Source organism: Ascaphus truei, chromosome 13 (assembly GCF_040206685.1).
Source record: "Ascaphus truei isolate aAscTru1 chromosome 13, aAscTru1.hap1, whole genome shotgun sequence".
In the NCBI taxonomy this organism is placed as follows: Eukaryota; Metazoa; Chordata; class Amphibia; order Anura; family Ascaphidae; genus Ascaphus; species Ascaphus truei.
The window spans coordinates 7838370-7860602 of NC_134495.1; the positions used below are offsets into that span (position 1 = coordinate 7838370).

The following is a 22233-nucleotide window of genomic DNA, read 5'->3' on the forward strand; positions in this document are numbered from 1 at the left end:
CGGCGACACATCGCCATGGCAACGCAGCAGGGTCACATGACATCACATAACCCAGCTGCATCATTTGACACCGGAGACATGGTAAGGAGGGGAGTGTGAGCGCGGGGGAGGGTGTGAGCACGGCGGGGGGAGGGTGTGAGCACGGCGGGGGGAGGGTGTGAGCACGGGGGGGGGAGGGTGTGAGCACGGGGGGGGGGGGCAAGTACAGACTGGGGGGGGGCAGTGCGGACAGGGGGGGGGGCAGTGCGGACAGGGGGGGGGGCAGTGCGGACAGGGGGGGGGGCAGTGCAGACAGGGGAGGAAGGAAGTGCAGACAGGGGAGGAAGGAAGTGCAGACAGGGGAGGAAGGAAGTGCAGACAGGGGAGGAAGGAAGTGCAGACAGGGGAGGAAGGAAGTGCAGACAGGGGAGGAAGGAAGTGCAGACAGGGGAGGAAGGTAGTGCAGACAGGGGAGGAAGGAAGTGCAGACAGGGGAGGAAGGTAGTGCAGACAGGGGAGGAAGGTAGTGCAGACAGGGGAGGAAGGAAGTGCAGACAGGGGAGGAAGGAAGTGCAGACAGGGGAGGAAGGAAGTGCAGACAGGGGAGGAAGGAAGTGCAGACAGGGGAGGAAGGAAGTGCAGACAGGGGAGGAAGGAAGTGCAGACAGGGGAGGAAGGAAGTGCAGACAGGGGAGGAAGGAAGTGCAGACAGGGGAGGAAGGAAGTGCAGACAGGGGAGGAAGGAAGTGCAGACAGGGGAGGAAGGAAGTGCAGACAGGGGAGGAAGGAAGTGCAGACAGGGGAGGAAGGAAGTGCAGACAGGGGAGGAAGGAAGTGCAGACAGGGGAGGAAGGAAGTGCAGACAGGGGAGGAAGGAAGTGCAGACAGGGGAGGAAGGAAGTGCAGACAGGGGAGGAAGGAAGTGCAGACAGGGGGGGAAGTTTGAGCACACCTGATCTACGACCTTCCAACTGAACGTTGTAACATGCACACTGATACCAAGTGTGAATTTGTATTCTCCTAAACATTGATGCAAATCTATTACACAAACCATCACAAGGCCAGTCAGTTATATGATGGAGTGCTTGCATTCTGCCAGCATTACCCTCACTTCCTGCCATGGGATACATTAGCACAGGGGAGGGGGAAACTCCAGTCCTCAAGGGCCACCAACAGGTCAGGTTTTCAGGATATCCCTGCTTCAGCGCAGGTGGCTCAATCAGGAGCTCAGTCAAAGACTAAGCCACCTGTGCTGAAGCAGGGATACCCCCACCCCCCCAAAAAAAAAACCAGCCTGTTAATGGCACTTGAGGACGACTGAAGTTGCCCTCTGGCAGCATCTCTAGAAGTCCGTAAAACACAAACCTACACTATAAAGTCAGAATGTCTTCCTCTTTTGTCCTTAACTCACCGCGTGGTGCACAGGGGTGCACAGGGGTGCACAGGGGTGCACAGGGGCACTGGAGGTAACAATCTCATTTACATCACTATATTGTAATGTAAAAATACAGTTTTGTTGGTAAATGCGAAATGTTTTCAGGTCTGCCATTCAAGTCAATGGGAATTCCCTCCCGCGCACCGCCAGGCTCTTCCCCCCCAGCCCCGCCAGGCTCTTCCCCCCCAGCCCCGCGCACCGCCAGGCTCTTCCCCCCAGCCCCGCGCACCGCCAGGCTCTTCCCCCCAGCCCCGCGCACCGCCAGGCTCTTCCCCCCAGCCCCGCGCACCGCCAGGCTCTTCCCCCCAGCCCCGCGCACCGCCAGGCTCTTCCCCCAGCCCCCGCGCACCCCCAGGCTCTTCCACCCCCGCGCACCGTCAGGCTCTTCCCCCAGCCCCCGCGCACCCCCAGGCTCTTCCACCCCCGCACCGTCAGGCTCTTCCCCCAGCCCCCGCGCACCCCCAGGCTCTTCCCCAGCCCCCGCGCACCCCCAGGCTCTTCCCCCCCGCGCACCGCCAGGCTCTTCCCCCAGCCCCGCGCACCGCCAGGCTCTTCCCCCAGCACCGCCAGGCTCTTCCTCCAGCACCGCCAGGCTCTTCCCCCAGCGCCGCCAGGCTTTTCCCCCAGCACCGCGCACCGTCAGGCTCTTCCCCCAGCCCCCGCGCACCCCAAGGCTCTTCCCCCCCCCCGCACTGTCAGGCTCTTCCCCCAGCCCCCGCGCACCCCCAGGCTCTTCCCCCAGCCCCCGCGCACCCCCAGGCTCTTCCCCCCCCCGCGCACCCCCAGGCTCTTTCCCCCCGCGCACCCCCAGGCTCTTCCCCCCCCCCGCGCACCCCCAGGCTCTTCCCCCCCCGCGCACCCCCAGGCTCTTCCCCCCCGCGCACCGCCAGGCTCTCCCCCAGCCCCGCGCACCCCCAGGCTCTTGCCCCCGCACCGTCAGGCTCTGCCCCAGCCCCGCGCACCGCCAGGCTCTTCCCCCAGCACCGCCCACCGTCAGGCTCTTCCCCCAGCCCCCGCGCACCGCCAGGCTCTTCCCCCCGCGCACCCCCAGGCTCTTCCCCACCGCGCACCGCCAGGCTCTCCCCCAGCCCCGCGCACCCCCAGGCTCTTCCCCCCGCACGTCAGGGTCTTCCCCCAGCCCTGCGCACCGCCAGGCTCTTCCCCCAGCCCCGCGCACCGCCAGGCTCTTCCCCCAGCCCCGCGCACCGCCAGGCTCTTCCCCAGCCCCGCGCACCGCCAGGCTCTTCCCCCCCGCGCACCGCCAGGCTCTTCCCCCAGCCCCGCGCACCGCCAGGCTCTTCCCCCCAGCCCCGCGCACCGCCAGGCTCTTCCCCCCAGCCCCGCGCACCGCCAGGCTCTTCCCCCCAGCCCCGCGCACCGCCAGGCTCTTCCCCCCCAGCCCCGCGCACCGCCAGGCTCTTCCCCCCAGCCCCGCGCACCGCCAGGCTCTTCCCCCCGCGCACCGCCAGGCTCTTCCCCCCGCGCACCGCCAGGCTCTTCCCCCCAGCCCCGCGCACCGCCAGGCTCTTCCCCCCAGCCCCGCGCACCGCCAGGCTCTTCCCCCCAGCCCCGCGCACCGCCAGGCTCTTCCCCCCAGCCCCGCGCACCGCCAGGCTCTTCCCCCCCAGCCCCGCGCACCGCCAGGCTCTTCCCCCCCAGCCCCGCGCACCGCCAGGCTCTTCCCCCCCAGCCCCGCGCACCGCCAGGCTCTTCCCCCAGCCCCGCGCACCGCCAGGCTCTTCCCCCAGCCCCGCGCACCGCCAGGCTCTTCCCCCAGCCCCGCGCACCGCCAGGCTCTTCCCCCAGCCCCGCGCACCGCCAGGCTCTTCCCCCAGCCCCGCGCACCGCCAGGCTCTTCCCCCAGCCCCGCGCACCGCCAGGCTCTTCCCCCAGCCCCGCGCACCGCCAGGCTCTTCCCCCAGCCCCGCGCACTGCCAGGCTCTCCCCCCCGCGCACCGCCAGGCTCTCCCCCCCGCGCACCGCCAGGCTCTCCCCCCCGCGCACCGCCAGGCTCTCCCCCCCGCGCACCGCCAGGCTCTCCCCCAGCCCCGCGCACCGCCAGGCTCTCCCTCCCAGCTTCCAGACATTTTAAAAAACTCACTGAAAACTCAACTTTTCAAGGAAGTCATTGCGTTCTGCGTCTGTTTGCGCTCGTTTGTCCTTATTTGTAAGTAACTCCTTTTATGTAATTATCAAATTAATGTACCCCCTCCTCCCACACCCCCCCCCCAGGAATATGTTGGAGCTTTACAAATAAATAAATGGGCGTGCTAGTCCGTACCAGCGCTTGATGAATCTGTCCCAATATAAAATCGAAAACACCACCAACAGTTGCAGTCTGACTCTTAGTGTATACCAAGGGTTTAGGAGTATGTACCAGGTGTGCGCAATCTTTTCCCCCTGCGCCCCCGCGCCAGCTCTCCCCCCTCCTCGCACCCCCCCCCCCCTTCCTTACTTCGGCTCTGGCATTCTGATGTCAAGATGTCACGTTGCCATGGCAATGCAGCGTCACATGACCTCCCACGGCATCATTTGATGCTGCGTATAGCGACGCGTCACCAGAAACCGCCCGGAGCCAAGGTAAGTGGTTAGAGGCATTCGCTGCTCTCCCGCTATTTAATTTAAATGCCTTCGGGAAGCGCGCGGCCCCCCGCAGAGAATCTCGCGCCCCCCCCAGTATAAACCACTGCAGTAGGTGGCGCTGCAGCGTGAATGCCAACATTTTGTTAACCCTTTAATGTTGGAGGTGTCTCCTGCAATGCACAGTAGTGCCTTTATGGCACGGAAACCAGAAGAGGCCCGGATACGGAAGACCTGCTATACTCCAGCCGCGAGACAAGGGATACTTACTATTTCTTTGACCACATTTCTCTGCTCCCGCCCCCTGGCGGTGTAACAGAGAAGATGTCCATTCTTGCGGGAGCCAGATCCAGGTCTGCCGGACTCGGGCATTGCGTCAATCTGCAGGGGCAACGGTCAGAGGTCAGTTAGCACAAAGGGTCGAAGTTATCCACCGCGGCAACAAACAAAGACATTCAAGACAAGCCCAGAAATGGGAGATTATAAAAGCGTTTTAGTGGACGCACAAATTTAGACACAGTCTTGCTTAATTAAGACAATGCACGACAGATCTTCAGCAGGGTCCTGATGAAGGTCCACACTGGTATCGCAACGGTGGCTCAATAAGGCAAAATTGCTCCATTTTAGAACTTTCTATTTTCTGCATGCAAGAAATTAAGTATTTCCACTGATTAAAATCAAGGAACAATAGTGGTCGCTATTTGTACAATTCACACAATTTGTATAGCGCTGCATGTTATGGTGAAAGGATAATTCCATCACAGACGTTCAAGTAAGTTCACTTCAATAGGCACAGTATATAGTGCAGGTGTAGTATAGCCTTGTCCATTGTGAACTGAACAAGATCTTCAAAAGCCCTTTTTCCTTGAGGAACCCAACACACACACAATGAGACCAGTCCCAGCCAGTCCGGTCATTATCTGGGATGTAATATCTGCAGTATTTATTGCACTGTCCTCATACCGAGAACCTGCTGTAAATGTCGCTGTTGACCATGAAAATGTAATATCTGGGAGAAGGAGCGGCTCAGTGAGTAAAGACACTGACTGGCACTGAGTTTGCAGCAGGGGAACCTGGGAGAAGGAGCGGCTCAGTGAGTAAAGACACTGACTGGCACTGAGTTTGCAGCAGGGGAACCTGGGAGAAGGAGCGGCTCAGTGAGTAAAGACACTGACTGGCACTGAGTTTGCAGCAGGGGAACCTGGGAGAAGGAGCGGCTCAGTGAGTAAAGACACTGACTGGCACTGAGTTTGCAGCAGGGGAACCTGGGAGAAGGAGCGGCTCAGTGAGTAAAGACACTGACTGGCACTGAGTTTGCAGCAGGGGAACCTGGGAGAAGGAGCGGCTCAGTGAGTAAAGACACTGACTGGCACTGAGTTTGCAGCAGGGGAACCTGGGAGAAGGAGCGGCTCAGTGAGTAAAGACACTGACTGGCACTGAGAGTTTGAAGCAGGGGAACCTGGTTCAAGTCCCGGTGCCGGCTCCTTGTGACCTTGGGCAAGTCACTTTATCTCCCTGTGCCTCAGGCACCAAAAACATAGATTGTAAGCTCCACGGGGCAGGGACCTGTGCCTGCAAAATGTCTCTGTAAAGCGCTACGTAAAACTAGCAGCGCTATACAAGGACATGCTGTTATTATTATTATTATTATTATTATATCTTCTGATGACCTTTATCCCTGAGGACAGTCTTGTGTCATGTAGAGAACATGCATCCTGTTATCTGTAGGACGCACATCTCTGTTGTAAACCTTCCTTGTTTTGCAAGATAATTAGTGGAACTGGCGGGTGCAAGAAGACTTCTGCAGCTGAGGCTTGCATGGTGCACCCAGGAAACCAGCAAACATACAGCAAGGCTGGGTCCCCAGTGGCCACAGTAACGCAAGCGATGGCGCCGCACACAAGGCACAGCCCTGTATGGGGCAGGCCCCAGTTGGTGTTTGCGCGCAGACGTCGCGATGCTGCGGCCGAGCATTGAGCACGTCACGGCGACGGTTCAGCCAATGAGGGCTAACCAGCCACGTGACGTCATGGCCACGCCCCCATGACCTCCCCCCCGTCAGATCTCCTGCTCTCCACTCCTAGCACAGGTCGCGGCTGAAACGGGTACACGCGCCGCCAGATGCTCCGGCGCGCGTGCATCCGTGACCGCCGGGCGTGTAGCCCAAGAGGAAGACTTCTTCCCAAACATGTGCTCCGTCTGTCTCAGACTCAGCAGGAACTGTAGTGTCTCACACGCGTGCAGGAAACCGGGAGATATATTTCTCTATTCTTTATAGAAACACAAAATATTTCTTACATTCGGTAAATACGTCGCTTACCTCCGGTGTTAGCTGGATATCCCTGTTAAACATCAGGAAAAAGGGTGTATATTGGGTCACCGAGTTGATGGACGTCCGAAATTGAAATACAATGGGCTCCAGGTGCTCGTCCCAGTCTCTGGGGTTGTCGCCCACGGCCCTTCGGAAGGAGGATTTCAGCATTTCATTGGTTTTGTCGTCCAGCCCGGTGTGGTCGCTGGTTTCAGCCGGGCTCAGCGTCTGCGAGATGTTCCACGTCTCACGCAGGTGTCTGCCGACCTGCAAGCAGCAGAAAAACCAGCTCTCCATTACTACGTCCCATACGCCACTGGGGAGCATCGTTCGGTGGTAATCAAATACTGAGCCACTGATTGAGCCACTGGTGCCAAAGCTGGGATATCCTGAAAACCTGACCTGTTGGTAGCCCTTGAGGACGGGGAGTTTCCCACCCCTGGTATAGACAGCGCTCTCCGGGAATACTCTCAGTAACCATTCACAGAAAAATCATCCGCGCACGGAGCAACAATACTGACACACGCATAATAAATACAACAATACTCACACACACGCATAATAAATACAACAATACTCACACACACACGCATAATAAATACAACAATACTCACACACGCATAATAAATACAACAATACTCACACACGCATAATAAATATAACAATACTCACACACAATAAATACAACAATACTCACACACGCATAATAAATACAACAATACTCACACGCATAATAAATACAACAATACTCACACACGCATAATAAATACAACAATACTCACACGCATAATAAATACAATACTCACACACGCATAATAAATACAATACTCACACACGCATAATAAATATAACAATACTCACACACGCATAATAAATACAACAATACTCACACACGCATAATAAATACAACAATACTCACACACGCATAATAAATACAACAATACTCACACGCATAATAAATACAACAATACTCACACACGCATAATAAATACAACAATACTCACACACGCATAATAAATACAACAATACTCACACACGCATAATAAATACAACAATACTCACACACGCATAATAAATACAACAATACTCACACACGCATAATAAATACAACAATACTCACACGCATAATAAATACAACAATACTCACACACACAGTAAATACAAAAAAGTTGCGGGTTCTCCAGCACTTCAAAAGATACGCAGTATAGCAAGATAAAAATTAAAGACTTTTGCATATCTTTTGTATCTGCAGTGAAAAAATATAGATAAAAAAATGCACCAAAAGCAGCTAGCACTGGCATACAGTCCCTTATACACTCCCTTATACACTCCCTTATACAGTCCCTTATACAGTCCCTTATACAGTCCCTGCTGCAGGGGTCCTCAACTCCAGTCCTAAAGACCACCCACGCCCCCACCAACAGGTCTTCAGGATATCCCTGCTTCAGCACAGATGACTCAATCAGTGGCTCAGTCAAAGTCTGCACCACCTGTGCTGAAGCAGGGATATCCTGAAAACCTGACCAGTTGTGGGCGTCTTGAGGACTGGAGTTGAGAACCCCGGCCCTACAGATCCCCGGCCCTACAGAACCCCGGCCCTACAGAACCGCCGGCCCTACAGAACCCCCGGCCCTACAGAACCCCCGGCCCTACAGAACCCCCGGCCCTACAGAACCCCCGGCCCTACAGAACCCCCGGCCCTACAGAACCCCCGGCCCTACAGAACCCCGGCCCTACAGAACCCCCGGCCCTACAGAACCCCGGCCCTACAGAACCCCGGCCCTACATGTGCATAGTGAAAGGGTCTCATAACAGACAAGCCACAAGTCCCATGAAGGTAGACAAAATGGCGCCGTTCCTGGCTAATCCCGCCACGCTATCAAATCCCAATACCCCGCAGAGAGCTCGGAAATAAGTTCCCTTCAATCCCCAAATGTGGATATGTTTGCTCAAAGTCTCTTGTGTAGGAGTTGTAGCCTAGGCCCGAAACGGCGCCATTTTGCCTACGCTCATGGGACTTGTGGCTTGCCTGCTATGAGACACTTCCACTGCGCACGTGGAGTGTTCTGTAGGGAGACCCTCACACTGCGCGCACGTGGCGTGTTCTGTAGGGAGACCCTCGCACTGCACACACGTGGGGTGTTCTGTAGGGAGACCCTCGCACTGCGCACACGTGGCGTGTTCTGTAGGGAGACCCTCGCACTGCGCACACGTGGCGTGTTCTGTAGGGAGACCCTCGCACTGCGCACACGTGGCGTGTTCTGTAGGGAGACCCTCGCACTGCGCGCACGTGGCGTGTTCTGTAGGGAGACCCTAGCACTGCGCGCACGTGGCGTGTTCTGTAGGGAGACCCTCGCACTGCGCACACGTGGCGTGTTCTGTAGGGAGACCCTCGCACTGCGCACACGTGGCGTGTTCTGTAGGGAGACCCTCGCACTGCGCACGTGGCGTGTTCTGTAGGGAGACCCTCGCACTGCGCACACGTGGCGTGTTCTGTAGGGAGACCCTCGCACAGCGCGCACGTGGAGTGTTCTGTAGGGAGACCCTCGCACTGCGCACACGTGGCGTGTTCTGTAGGGAGACCCTCGCACTGCGCACACGTGGGGTGTTCTGTAGGGAGTCCCTCGCACTGCGCACACGTGGGGTGTTCTGTAGGGAGACCCTCGCACTGCGCACGTGGGGTGTTCTGTAGGGAGACCCTCGCACTGCGCACACGTGGGGTGTTCTGTAGGGAGACCCTCGCACTGCGCACACGTGGGGTGTTCTGTAGGGAGACCCTCGCACTGCGCACACGTGGCGTGTTCTGTAGGGAGACCCTCGCACTGCGCACATGTGGCGTGTTCTGTAGGGAGACCCTCGCACTGCGCGCACGTGGCGTGTTCTGTAGGGAGACCCTCGCACTGCGCACACGTGGGGTGTTCTGTAGGGAGACCCTCGCACTGCGCACACGTGGGGTGTTCTGTAGGGAGACCCTCGCACTGCGCACACGTGGGGTGTTCTGTAGGGAGACCCTCGCACTGCGCACACGTGGGGTGTTCTGTAGGGAGACCCTCGCACTGCGCACACCTGGGGTGTTCTGTAGGGAGACCCTCGCACTGCGCACACCTGGGGTGTTCTGTAGGGAGACCCTCGCACTGCGCACACGTGGGGTGTTCTGTAGGGAGACCCTCGCACTGCGCACACGTGGCGTGTTCTGTAGGGAGACCCTCGCACTGCGCACACCTGGGGTGTTCTGTAGGGAGACCCTCGCACTGCGCACACGTGGCGTGTTCTGTAGGGAGACCCTCGCACTGCGCGCACGTGGGGTGTTCTGTAGGGAGACCCTCGCACTGCGCACACGTGGGGTGTTCTGTAGGGAGACCCTCGCACTGCGCACACGTGGGGTGTTCTGTAGGGAGACCCTCGCACTGCGCACACGTGGGGTGTTCTGTAGGGAGACCCTCGCACTGCGCACACGTGGCGTGTTCTGTAGGGAGACCCTCGCACTGCGCACACGTGGGGTGTTCTGTAGGGAGACCCTCGCACTGCGCACACGTGGCGTGTTCTGTAGGGAGACCCTCGCACTGCGCACACGTGGGGTGTTCTGTAGGGAGACCCTCGCACTGCGCGCACGTGGCGTGTTCTGTAGGGAGACCCTCGCACTGCGCGCACGTGGGGTGTTCTGTAGGGAGACCCTCGCACTGCGCACACGTGGCGTGTTCTGTAGGGAGACCCTCGCACTCCGCACACGTGGCGCGTTCTGTAGGGAGACCCTCGCACTGCGCACACGTGGCGTGTTCTGTAGGGAGACCCTCGCACTGCGCACACGTGGCGTGTTCTGTAGGGAGACCCTCTCACTGCGCGCACGTGGCGTGTTCTGTAGGGAGACCCTCGCACTGCGCGCACGTGGGGTGTTCTGTAGGGAGACCCTCGCACTGCGCGCACGTGGCGTGTTCTGTAGGGAGACCCTCGCACTGCGCGCACGTGGCGTGTTCTGTAGGAAGACACTCGCACTGCGCACACGTGGCGTGTTCTGTAGGGAGAGCCTTCCACGGTTTGTTAACGATCTGTGGTCAGAGCACGGAGTACTGTGTGAATTTGTGGTAATGCAAGTAGCAGGTCCCCGCATAAAGGAATATTTGTGTGTACGGACGCGGGGGATCCCCTGTACGGACGCGGGGGATCCCCTGCACACAGCAAGACCCGATTGTAGGACCTGTTACAGGAGTGGCCAAATCCAGTCCTCCGGGTTCACTCCGAATGACTGCACCACGTATGCTGAAGCAGGGATATCCCTAATATCTGGCCTGTTGGTGGCCCACCCCCATGTCCTATTGCAGGGAGGGCACAACTCCAGGTCCCCCCCACCCCCAACAGGTCAGGTTTACAGGATATCCCAGCTTCAGCACAGGTGGCTCAATGGTTGAGCCACCTGTGCTGAAGCAGGTTTTTCAAATCCCTAAATTTAAGTGTGAAACCGAATGCAAATCTACAAAGCCCTAATAAAAAGATGAACCTTCAGCAGCATCGCCGGCCCTACCTCATTGCAGAAGTCCCAGCTTGTATTGGAATAAATGTTCTTTGCAGCTCCGAATCTGTGGTAACAGAAATATGCGCGGTGACGCGGTTATTGCGCTGGGCGGGTCGCATGGAATGGCGATTTAATACACAACACCACACAGAGTCGCTGCGATTTCTTTAGTTAAATTCGGAGATCCCCTCGAATCATTGCGTTGTACGTAGAGACAGTATTTGGCGGCAGATGAGAACCACTTTGCCGCCGCGTCTGCCGCGACCCTGTAAAATCCTCTGGTTGCTTTCAGCCTATCCCATAGCGCTTTAATGTATTCGTCCCTACCGCCTCTGTTGGGAGGCGATTCTACGACTCCACCACCCCCTCAGTGAAGAACGGCTTCCCCTCATCTCCCCTCCCATGCTCGTTTCCATTACTTCTTCTGCCAAACACATTTTCACCATAGCGGGAGGCCCTTATTGCGCTCTCTCTGCGCGCGCTCTCTCTGCGCGCGCTCTCTCTGCGCGCGCTCTCTCTGCGCGCGCTCTCTCTGCGCGCGCTCTCTCTGCGCGCGCTCTCTCTGCGCGCGCTCTCTCTGCGCGCGCTCTCTCTGCGCGCGCTCTCTCTCTCTCAATAACTCGCCGGACTCCTTTTTCGTCTCCATTATTTTAAAGATTTACATTTATTTTTCAGATAATTCAATTATACATCCGTTATGTGTGCGCCACTAAGATTTATTTTGGTGCCTGCACCCACCCCGTACAAACATTATAGCAGGGGTGCTAATCTCCAGTCCTCAAGCCCACTCCCCGCCCCCCCCCCCCCCCACAGGTCTTCAGGATATCCCTGCTTCAGCACAGGTGGCTCAATCTGAGCCTCAGTCGAAGACTGAGCCTCTGGTTTAGCCACCTATGCTGAAGCAGGGACTGATTGAGCCACCTGTGCTGAAGCAGAGATATCCTGAAAACCTGACCTGTTTGTGGGGGCTTGAGAACTGGAGTTGAGTCCCCGTGCACTATAGAATAATAGCGCCTGTGCGTCACATCCCGAGATTGTGCGGATCGGAAGTTTGCTGCCTAACTGCAAATCGCACTCCGGGCGCACGTCGCTTAAACACTGGAACCATAAAACACACCGGTAAAATATGGCAGTCAGCGCCTTGGCGACAGACACCGCGTCATTTCTCGGCAAGGGGACCGCTTCTATCCACATGGTGAAGCAGTCGGTTACAGTCAATACGTAGCTGTTCTCCCGAGACGTCTGGGGGAAAGGTCCTAGAGGGACAGTAAAAAGATATACATCGAAACAAAGCGCTGCCACCATTTTAAATAATAATAATGTACCTGCTCCGATAAATAGGATTTCTTCCAAAATATAAACAAGAGTCTTTTTAAATACGTATAATCTACATTTTAGGAAAATCAATAGACATTAATAAAAAACTAAAACCCGTTGTGTATTACGGGGGTGCCGGGCGCAGGGCGCAGTGCCGGGCGCAGGGCGCAGTGCCGGGCGCAGTGCATCATGTTTGCACGTTTATTTCATCTAGCTGCAATCATTTACAGCAGGGGTGCGCAAACTGGGGGCGCGGCGCTTACAGAGGTCCCACGCTCTCCCCCCCCAGAAAGGCATTACATGGTAAGTGGCCTTCTGATGCCGATACTTACCATGCAGCTCCATGCCCAGCGCCTGCCAGGGATGCTCCACTTTCAGGGGCTTCCATTTCCTGGAGAGGTTCTTCTGGTGTTCTGCGCCCTGGCACGTCTCGCACAGTTTGATCTGCGAAGTTGGCGAAATAGAAATAGCATTTAATGTTGAGCAGGTTTTTACAATGTCAGACATGGTACCACTGCTTTTTTTTTTATTACCAGCCACTTTAATCACTGGGTAAAAAACATACCAAACCGTTTTGGTTAGTGTGTGTCAGGCGCATTTCCCCTGTGGATTTATAGTATATCAGCATCCTGATCTGTTAACTCCGTCAGTGTCAGGCCGGCTTGAAACACTCAAATGAATGCATCGCGTTTTAGCACTGGGGACCGAATCCCCAAAGCTCGGTTACGCCATGTTTCACGTGGCGTTAAGTTTCGGTAACACGGGGTGTCTCCCAAGGACAATAGCGGAATGTTAAGCCGCGTTCTCTCCCGTAACGAGCAGAGCGCGCGTTCTAACGGACGTTCGTGATCATGACATGCAAATAGGGCGTTGTCATCACATCGCATATCCACTAACGTGCGTTAAGGTCAACGCCGGTATGCAAGACTACATTAGGTAGGTCATAGCTAAACTGGCGTTACTCAGTTCCAGACCCCGAAATATGACTGGTTCTGGATTGTTATAGTGTGCAGGAGCGGCCAACTCCAGTCCTCATAGGCCAAAAACAGGTCAGGTTTCAGGATATCCCTGCTTCAGCACTGGTGGCTCAATCCGTCACCTGCTTCAGCTTTCCGGATATTCCTGGTTCAGCACAGGTGGCTCAGTCAACGACAGAAACCTGTGCTGAAGCAGGGATATCCTTAAACCTGACCTGTTGGTGGCCCTTGAGGACTGGGGTTGGCCTCCTCTGGTGTAGTTACCAACACCACAGTTAAGCACGAGTTAACCAACTTGGCGTAATTTCCCTCTCCTACGCGAGCTAAAGACCTATTGCATGGCCTGGAATCCAACGCAACGTCCATCCTATGCCGATAATATCAAGAACGCTGTTTTTGCATAATAATAATAAATAATAATAATAATTAATAATATTTACAGGGTACACAGCGCTATACGTAGAATTTTTGCAGCCACGCGTCGCTTTGTGAATACACATTGACCTCAGGACACATAATAATGTCTGTTCCCGGTGTCGGTAACCCATGCGTTACGAGCCTGGACCCCACACGTTTGTGGATCTGTTCCCCGCGCGTTACGAGCCTGGACCCCACACGTTTGTGGATCTGTTCCCCGCGCGTTACGAGCCTGGACCCCACATGTTTGTGGATCTGTTCCCGTTCCCGGTAACCCGCACGTTACGAGCCTGGACCCCACACGTTTGTGTATCTGTTCCCGGTGTCGGTAACCCGCACGTTACGAGCCTGGACCCCACACGTTTGTGTATCTGTTCCCGGTGTCGGTAACCCGCACGTTACGAGCCTGGACCCCACACGTTTGTGGATCTGTTCCCGGTGTCGGTAACCCGCACGTTACGAGCCTGGACCCCACACGTTTGTGGATCTGTTCCCGTTGCTGGTAACCCGCGCGTTACGAGCCTGGACCCCACACGTTTGTGGATCTGTTCCCGGTGACGGTAACCCGCACGTTACGAGCCTGGACCCCACACGTTTGTGTATCTGTTCCGGTGTCGGTAACCCGCACGTTACGAGCCTGGACCCCACACGTTTGGGGATCTGTTCCCGTTGTCGGTAACCCTCACGTTACGAGCCTGGACCCCACACGTTTGTGGATCTGTTCCCGGTGTCGGTAACCCTCACGTTACGAGCCTGGACCCCACACGTTTGTGGATCTGTTCCCGGTGTCGGTAACCCTCACGTTACGAGCCTGGACCCCACACGTTTGTGGATCTGTTCCCGGTGTCGGTAACCCTCACGTTACGAGCCTGGACCCCACACGTTTGTGGATCTGTTCCCGGTGTCGGTAACCCGCGCGTTACGAGCCTGGACCCCACACGTTTGTGGATCTGTTCCCGTTGCTGGTAACCCTCACGTTACGAGCCTGGACCCCACACGTTTGTGGATCTGTTCCCGTTGCTGGTAACCCTCACGTTACTAGCCTGGACCCCACACGTTTGTGGATCTGTTCCCGGTGTCGGTAACCCGCACGTTACGAGCCTGGACCCCACACGTTTGTGGATCTGTTCCCGGTGTCGGTAACCCGCACTTTACGAGCCTGGACCCCACACGTTTGTGGATCTGCACTCACCCATTCTATAACGTCCTTCACAATTCCCAGCCAGTAATAACCGCGCTGAATCCTGCGCACAGTTTTCTTCTGTCCCAAATGATGCCCGGATTCTGCCAAATGGCTCTCCAGGAAGACGTGCCGCCTTCTCTCTGGATCCACCAGCACCTCTCTCATCTCTTCCTTTTTCGGTCCGACGTAATATAAGCAGTCGCCTAGAACAGAGAGAAAAAACACTTATTTTAAGATGGGCTTTAGAAAACAAAGACATTTGTGTTTGGTTATAATATACCATTTACGAACCTCAACTCATCCACATGCCATCATCTCCCTGCTCTAACGCAGTTGCTTCCTTCATGGGATTGCGCACTTAACCCCTCCACTGCCAAAAGTTCTAATAATGCTTTTTCTGGCCCTCCACCACTCATCGGAGCTGTAGATTTTTTTTTTTACAACAGCAGCAGTCCAAGCGGCCGTTTTTTTTTAATTATTATTTATTTTTCCCTTTAATATGCGCATCAATACAATCCACACAATGATAAGTAATTAGCTAAGTTGCCGATCGATCAATGAAGATTCGGCTCGGGGGGGGTCACTAAATGGCTGTCAGTGCAGCAGAAGAAAACCCAAGATGCAAAGTTCTGTGGGGAAGATCATGTGACCAGGCAGTCACTAGATACAAATGGTGCGCTGCTAGAGAGAGAGGGCGGGGCTCAAACAGGGGAGGAGGAAGGGATGTGACTTTGTAAATGGTTGCTATAGAAACAAAAAATGCTTGAACTCACGTTTGTTGTGTCATCGAGTCTCAAATTGCAGATTTAATGCCTAGTAAGTGACATTATGGAACACATACAAACAACATTTCTAGGCTCCCAGGAAGCATCAGGCTCAACTTCATTTTTTCACTTCCTTCCCCATTTGTATTTATTGTTTAACACACACGTTAGATCATTTTGTTCATATTTACAACGACAAGACTTCACTTTTTTTCCAATATTTTTGGAATTCCACGTTTTCTCTCTCCTGCCTTTATATCGTGAAACTGTAAAATGTACGCTCGTACGCCATCAAAAGATTTTTTTCTGTGTAGCCATCTTGAAATGCGTATTTCATATGAAGACTTCACAAGCCGCACACTTGCAAAATAAAATTGAAATACAAATAAAAATACCAATAAGAGAGATTTTGTCCATTGGAACTATAGGTATGCGTTTAATTATTTTTTTTAAGGGAATGGTGTTTCAAGGCCCACATTGAGAAAAATAAGGTAAGCTCAGGCACAATTACATTTGATATTTACGCATGTTCCTTTTACACCAAAAATTTAATTTTCGACACCTAGTACAGGGGCGGCCAACCCCAATCATCAAGGGCCACCAACAGGTTAGGTATTAGGGTTATCCCTGCTTCAGCACAGGTGGTGCAGTTAACAACAGCCACCTGTGCTGAAGCAGGGATATTCCTTAAATCACCTGGCCTGTTGGTGGCCCTTGAGGATTGGAGTTGGCCACGTGCATAGGCTCCCAATACATTTCCCACCCACAGATTGCCAAGTATTTTTGGCACAACCCCCATGGAAACCCCCCCTCCACAAACGCTTCCTGCGCAACCCCCGCGGGCGTCGGCCTTACCTTCCAGGGTGAACTTGCGTGCGTAACGCTTCAGGTTTTTCCTCCTGATGGAACAGAACGAGGAGGGGAAGGTCCCCTGGGCCACCAGCCGGTAAATATCCTCCAGTTTATTCGTGCCGCTGGACTCCACCACCTCCTCCTCCGCCACTTGCAGAGGGTCCATCGTCACCATAAGACGTGTTTGCGGGTGACCCCCAAACGCTTCCCCGATTCCCGCTGTATTATCTTTCATAACAGGCTCCGCCCCGGCGCTTCCCCTCCGCCGGCGCGGATCGGCGGATCAGCGGCCATGCGTTGGGCCTGAAGAAGAGCAGAGGTCGCGATACTTAGTAACACACCAAATGTCTCTGTCCTGCCCAGAAGAAATGATAGCGAGCAGAGCTGGGCAAAGGTCCCGCAATGTGTGCTGTCTTTATGCATTTCCTGGGGGGATCACATTTCCTGTAACACCGGGCAATGTGTGCTGTCTTTATGCATTTCCTGGGGGATCACATTTCCTGTAACACCGGCCGTGCTCCAGTTTAAGGGATCGGGTATAAAAAGCATAAAAACCGTTAAATGAAAAAAAAATTTAAAAAACCTTTTCTGCCCCGAAATCATTGTACCCTGTCGGTCGCTGATGCAAATCGGACATCAATGCTGGTGCACATTATTTATTATTCATTAAAGTCTTCCAGCTACAAAACTGGCACACATAACCCCTTCACTGCCAGAGCGTCTGGGAGCAGCAGCAGCGTATTGCTTTATGTGAATAAACCGGCTGGTCTCTGTAATTATACGCATAGTTATTTCATGGGGTCTCATCGCAACGCCTCATTATCATACCTCATCCTTCTAACTTGGGCACATTTAAAGCTTTACACTCCTCTGCCCCTCCTTACATCTCAGCCCTAATTTCTCGCTATGCACCATCCCAACTCTTGCGTTCCGCTCAAGGATGTCTTCTCTCTACCCCCTTTGTATCTAAAGCCCTTTTCCTCCTACTGTCTCTGTACATTCTTCCTACCTACCAATTAGATTGTAAGCTCTTTGGCGCAGGGACTCCCTTTCCGAAATGTTAATTTTTATGTCTGAAGCACTTATTCCCATGATCTGTTATTTGTATTATTTGTTATTGATATTATTATGTCTCGTGTATTACTGCTGTGACGCGCTATGCACATTAATGGCGCTATATAAATTAGGACATGCATACATGTGTATTTTCTGCCATGTACGCACACAGGTTGTGATTTGTAGATGATCCCTGGCTGGAGACAGAGTGACAGGAAGTAAGAGTTACATGTTGCAGCTGGGAGAGGTTTGATGGAGGGACCCAGGAAGTCAGTGCCTGGGTGATCACATGTAGCCCATAACATGACAGCCAGGAGACCCTACTACTCCTGCGCCTGCTTCTACACTCAGAACATTTACATTGACCAGTACCCAATGCACGTGAGCTTCACAGACCAGCAGCAGTTCCGCAGAGACTATGAAAGGGTATAATATTATCATACATCAGGCTGCGGGTCTAGTCATGGACTAAGGCAGGGGCGCTCAACTCCAGTCCTCAAGCCCCCCAACAGGTCAGGCTTTCAGGATATCCCTGCTTCAGCATGGGTGGTTCAATCAGCTGAGCCTCCGATTGAGCCACCTGTGCTGAAGCAGGGGCTGATTGAGCCACCTGTGCTGAAGCTGGGATATCCTGAAAACCTGACCACCGTTAGGGGGGGAGGGAGGGGACTGGAGTTGAGCACCCCTGAGCTAGAAAACCCTGCCTTTGAAGTGGGTGAATGCAGTTCCCCTTGGACATGTCACTTTATCATATCACTGTGTCCCTGTGCCTCGGATACGGAGATTAAATAGAATGCCCCCTCCCTGTGTGCAGACCTCCCGCAATGTTGGTGATATTTTAAAAACAGTTATTATTGGGGGAAAGGGATGTAGCTTGGGGAAAGTTGAGGGCTGTACGCCAGGATGTATTTGGTAAGATCTAACATCTTGCTGCTCCTGGTAATATATTTTGAAAGCCTAAAACTCAGATTGTTATTTAAAGTACCAGTGCTGTGCCTGAAAAAATAAATAAATATATATATATATATATATATATATATATATATGAGAGAGAGTAGTTCTTTTAGAAGAGGAGACGTATTTGCAGAAGGGTTATTCTATTCAATAGAGAAATCCTTTTTAATCAAATATTTATAAAAGTGAAATAATTTGCCAAGAAGAAAGGACCTGCTAAGCATTGCACTGCCGTGCGTTCACTTTGATCCTAGGAAGGATTGTTCCTCTAACGTCCATTAGTTAATCAGTGTTTGTCAATATTATATCTATTTTAGGAATTACACCGCCGGGGCTGTAAGACACCAGAACAATTTGCAAATGTTCTGGAAAAGGTACGTTTAAAATCTTATATCGTGTGACTAAGCCATACAGTTTGTTATACTGTTGATGCAAAATTTTAAATTGTATAAAATTTACATTCTAAGGCCGCGATTATAGTGGCACCGCCATGCGCCGCAGGAACTAAGTAATGGAGGCCAATGATGGCACGAATTAAATAGTTTTTGTAGCGACGGCCGCGTCACGCGAGTGGTTCAGCCAATGAGGGCGAACCAGCCTGGTGACACGCCTCAGTGCATGTTTCACGCGCTCGGTTACACGCGCGCTGCAACTATAATCGCGACCTAGAGTTGCAATCCTCACCAAATTGGGAATTATGATTTTTTTGTTTTATTTAAATACCCGAACCGGAGGACCACGTGACCAGATCGATGGTCGCTGACCCTTCGGTACTCCCTGGTTTCGGCGTTCTTTGTAGGTTTTGTGCCGGGTTTGAAACAAAAAAAAACCTACAAATCTGGCCAACAGAAAGTTGTGATTTCATCTCCTGGGGACGTTACAGTGATGTCATCTCCTGGGGACGTTACAATGATGTCATCTCCTGGGGACGTTACAATGATGTCATCTCCTGGGGACGTTACAATGATGTCATCTCCTGGGGACGTTACAATGATGTTGAAGCGTCCCATTGGTCTCACCAGATGTCTGTCCTCAAGGAAATATTCTGCCCCCCTCCTGGACAAAAGGAGTGATTTCTCCAGAGGTTAGGACAGCGGTGCGCAAACTGGGGGGCGTGCAGGATTTTCTTGGGGGGGTGCGGGCGGTTGCAGAGGTATTTAAACTTAATGCCGGGGGATCGCGTGAGGCCTCTGCAACTGAAATTATCAAGGTTGAGATGACGCATTATGGCAACGCGGCGTCAAATGACGTCACGGGGTCATATGACGTCACATGACCCCGCGTTGATGCCCGTTGCCAAGGAAATGCATCACGTCACATGACCCCTCTGATGCTGACAGGCAGGTAAGGGGGGTACGAGCACCGGGGGAGTGGATGCAGGGGTGCGCAGCATCAGAAGTTTGCGCACCCCTGGGTTAGGGGACCCTCCCCCCAAAAATACAATGTTACCTTAAAGTTTCTATACAGGAATGCCACATCCAATACAATATCCTGTTCCTCGGCAGAACTGCTTTACAAATCATGTGACTATGGCAATCCTATTACACACCTCACGGCTGAATTCCCCTGTGTGACGCTGGCCAATCGGAGAGCAGCAACGTCACCCTTCGTGGCTTCCTATTGGCCCGCAGCGGACTCGAGGCATGTACATTTGGGGAAATTTCCCAGCAGCACTTTGCATGCCACATACGGTATATATCGAGGGGGGGGGTCCCAGAAACTGAAATTAACATGGTTCAGTTCCGAGGACCTCCTGCTTCCAACCCATATAAAAATAAAAGATGGAGGCAAAACGGAGGAGTCATTTAAAGCAGCAGGGCGAGCTGCCGTTTTAAAATGTTTCTCCCCCCCCCTTTAATATGTGCATCAATACAATCCACACAACGATAAGTAATTAGTTAAGTTGCCGATTAATCCGTTCTCCTGTGATCGATCGGTGAAGATTCGGCTCGGGGGTTCATTAAATGGCCGTCAGCGCAGCAGAACTAGAGGACCAAAGATGCAGAGCTCTGTGGGGAAAATCATGTGACCAAGCTGGATACAATTGGTGCACTGCTAGAGAGGGAGGGCAGGGCTTAAAAAGGGGTGTGCCAGAGGCTGTTTCAGAAGAAGAAGGGGATGTGACTTTGTAAATGGTTGCTATAGAAACAAAAAATGCTTGTTACATTATATTGCATTAAAAATGTAATTCAAAGTTGTTTTAAAAAAAAAATGCTACAAGTATTTTCTCATGGTACAGATCTGATTTATTAAAAAAAACACACACACACGTGTAGGATATTGCTTGTTCTGCAGCTTTAAAAAATCCTTTGAAAACGGTCAAATATTTTTTTAGGTTGAAAAAGAAGTTGACAGAAGAATGAAATTAGGCGCGGAGTCATTGCAGAGAAGAGCCGCGATCTCACGCAATTACAAACCGTTACACCCTGAGGTGTTCGTGTTACAGGTAACGTTATTACAGGGGGTGAAATACAGGAATATTCCCTCTGTACAGACCAGACTTCTTGTAGGCTGTAGATGGGGTGTAGTTGAAATGTCATTTTAAAGCAGCACGTCACAGCCGCCCCTATTCCGAATCCCAAACAGAACTTCAGAACCATAATTGTGTCTTTTCCAAGCACCGTTTTCAATTCATGAGCTGTATTAACCGCCTAACACAGGGGCGCTCAACTCCGCTCCTCAACACCCCCCACTGGTCAGGTTTTAAGGATATCCCTGCTTCAGCACAGGTGGCTCAATCAGTCCCTGCTTCAGCACAGGTGGCTCAGTCTAACACTGAGCCGCTGTTTGAGCCACCTCTGCTGAAGTGGGGACTGATTGAGCCACCTGTGCTGAAGCAGGAATATCCTTAAAACCTGACCTGTTGGGGGAGTCTTGAGGACTGAAGTTGAGCCCCCTGCCCTGACACTTTAGGTAAAACAACGCATTGCCGGAATGTACTTCGGTGAGCGCTGGACAAGGACCGATCGGCGTCGGCGCTAAACGTGCGTTTTGTTTCTCGTTACAAGGAGTCCTTTTTGGCCGCAGAGTTTTTAGAGGCGGTCAGATTCTGCGGCCTTCCTGAGGCAAGTCTGGAAAGCCTGTTAAATCGGGTCCATTCCATACCAGGTAATGTGAGAGAGAGCATGTGCATCGTGATAAAGGATGCTGGGTAAAACAGGCAGACTGGCGTGTGTACACATATTTATATTTATCTGTATACATCCTCTCCAGCCTGTGTCTCCCCACTGCTGGATGAAGCCTCCCCAATGATCTCCCGGGTCCCCCCTAGAACCCCGCGCTGGCGGCTCCTCCGTAGAACCCCGCGCTGGCAGCTCCTCCGTAGAACCCCGCGCTAGCGGCTCCGTAGAACCCTGCGCTGGCGGCTCCTCCGTAGAACCCCGCGCTGGCGGCTCCTCCGTAGAACCCCACGCTGGCGGCTCCTCCGTAGAACCCCGCGCTGGCGGCTCCTCCGTAGAACCCCGCGCTGGCGGCTCCTCCGTAGAACCCCGCGCTGGCGGCTCCTCCGTAGAACCCCGCGCTGGCGGCTCCTCCGTAGAACCCCGCGCTGGCGGCTCCTCCGTAGAACCCCGCGCTGGCAGCTCCTCCGTAGAACCCCGTGCTGGCGGCTCCGTAGAACGCTGCGCTGGCGGTTCCTCTTTAGAACTCCGTGCTGGCGGCTCCTCCAAAGAACCCCGCGCTGGCGGCTCCTCCGTAGAACCCCGCGCTGGCGGCTCTTCCGTAGAACCCCGCGCTGGCAACTCCTCCACCCCCCCGAGAACCCCGCGCCGGCGGCTCCTCCCCCCCCCCTAGAACCCCGCGCGGTCGGCTCCCCCCCCTAGATTTCTCATCCTGGACTATAACTTGCCACACTCACAGTAGAATTGACCCATAGTCTCGGCAGATACGGCACTGCAGC

At 53.8% G+C, this 22233-nt stretch overlaps 1 protein-coding gene across 4 annotated transcripts in view; it reads left to right on the forward strand.

The window, feature by feature from the left end:
* OGFOD2 (2-oxoglutarate and iron dependent oxygenase domain containing 2) overlaps window positions 1-22233 on the forward strand; it is a 29972-nt gene continuing 7739 nt past the window's right edge. Inside the window, exons 1-4 of one of the 4 annotated variants that reach the window (XM_075568296.1) lie at window positions 1-81; window positions 18653-18709; window positions 20671-20781; window positions 21344-21443. In XM_075568296.1, the coding sequence (XP_075424411.1) occupies window positions 16-81; window positions 18653-18709; window positions 20671-20781; window positions 21344-21443 (334 nt within the window). In that variant the 5' untranslated portion in view covers window positions 1-15. Of the gene's footprint in view, window positions 82-16949; window positions 16971-17599; window positions 17808-18652; window positions 18710-19283; window positions 19420-20670; window positions 20782-21343; window positions 21444-22233 lie in introns of those variants that run through there. The other 3 variants (XM_075568298.1, XM_075568297.1, XM_075568299.1) reach the window with 3 other exon arrangements.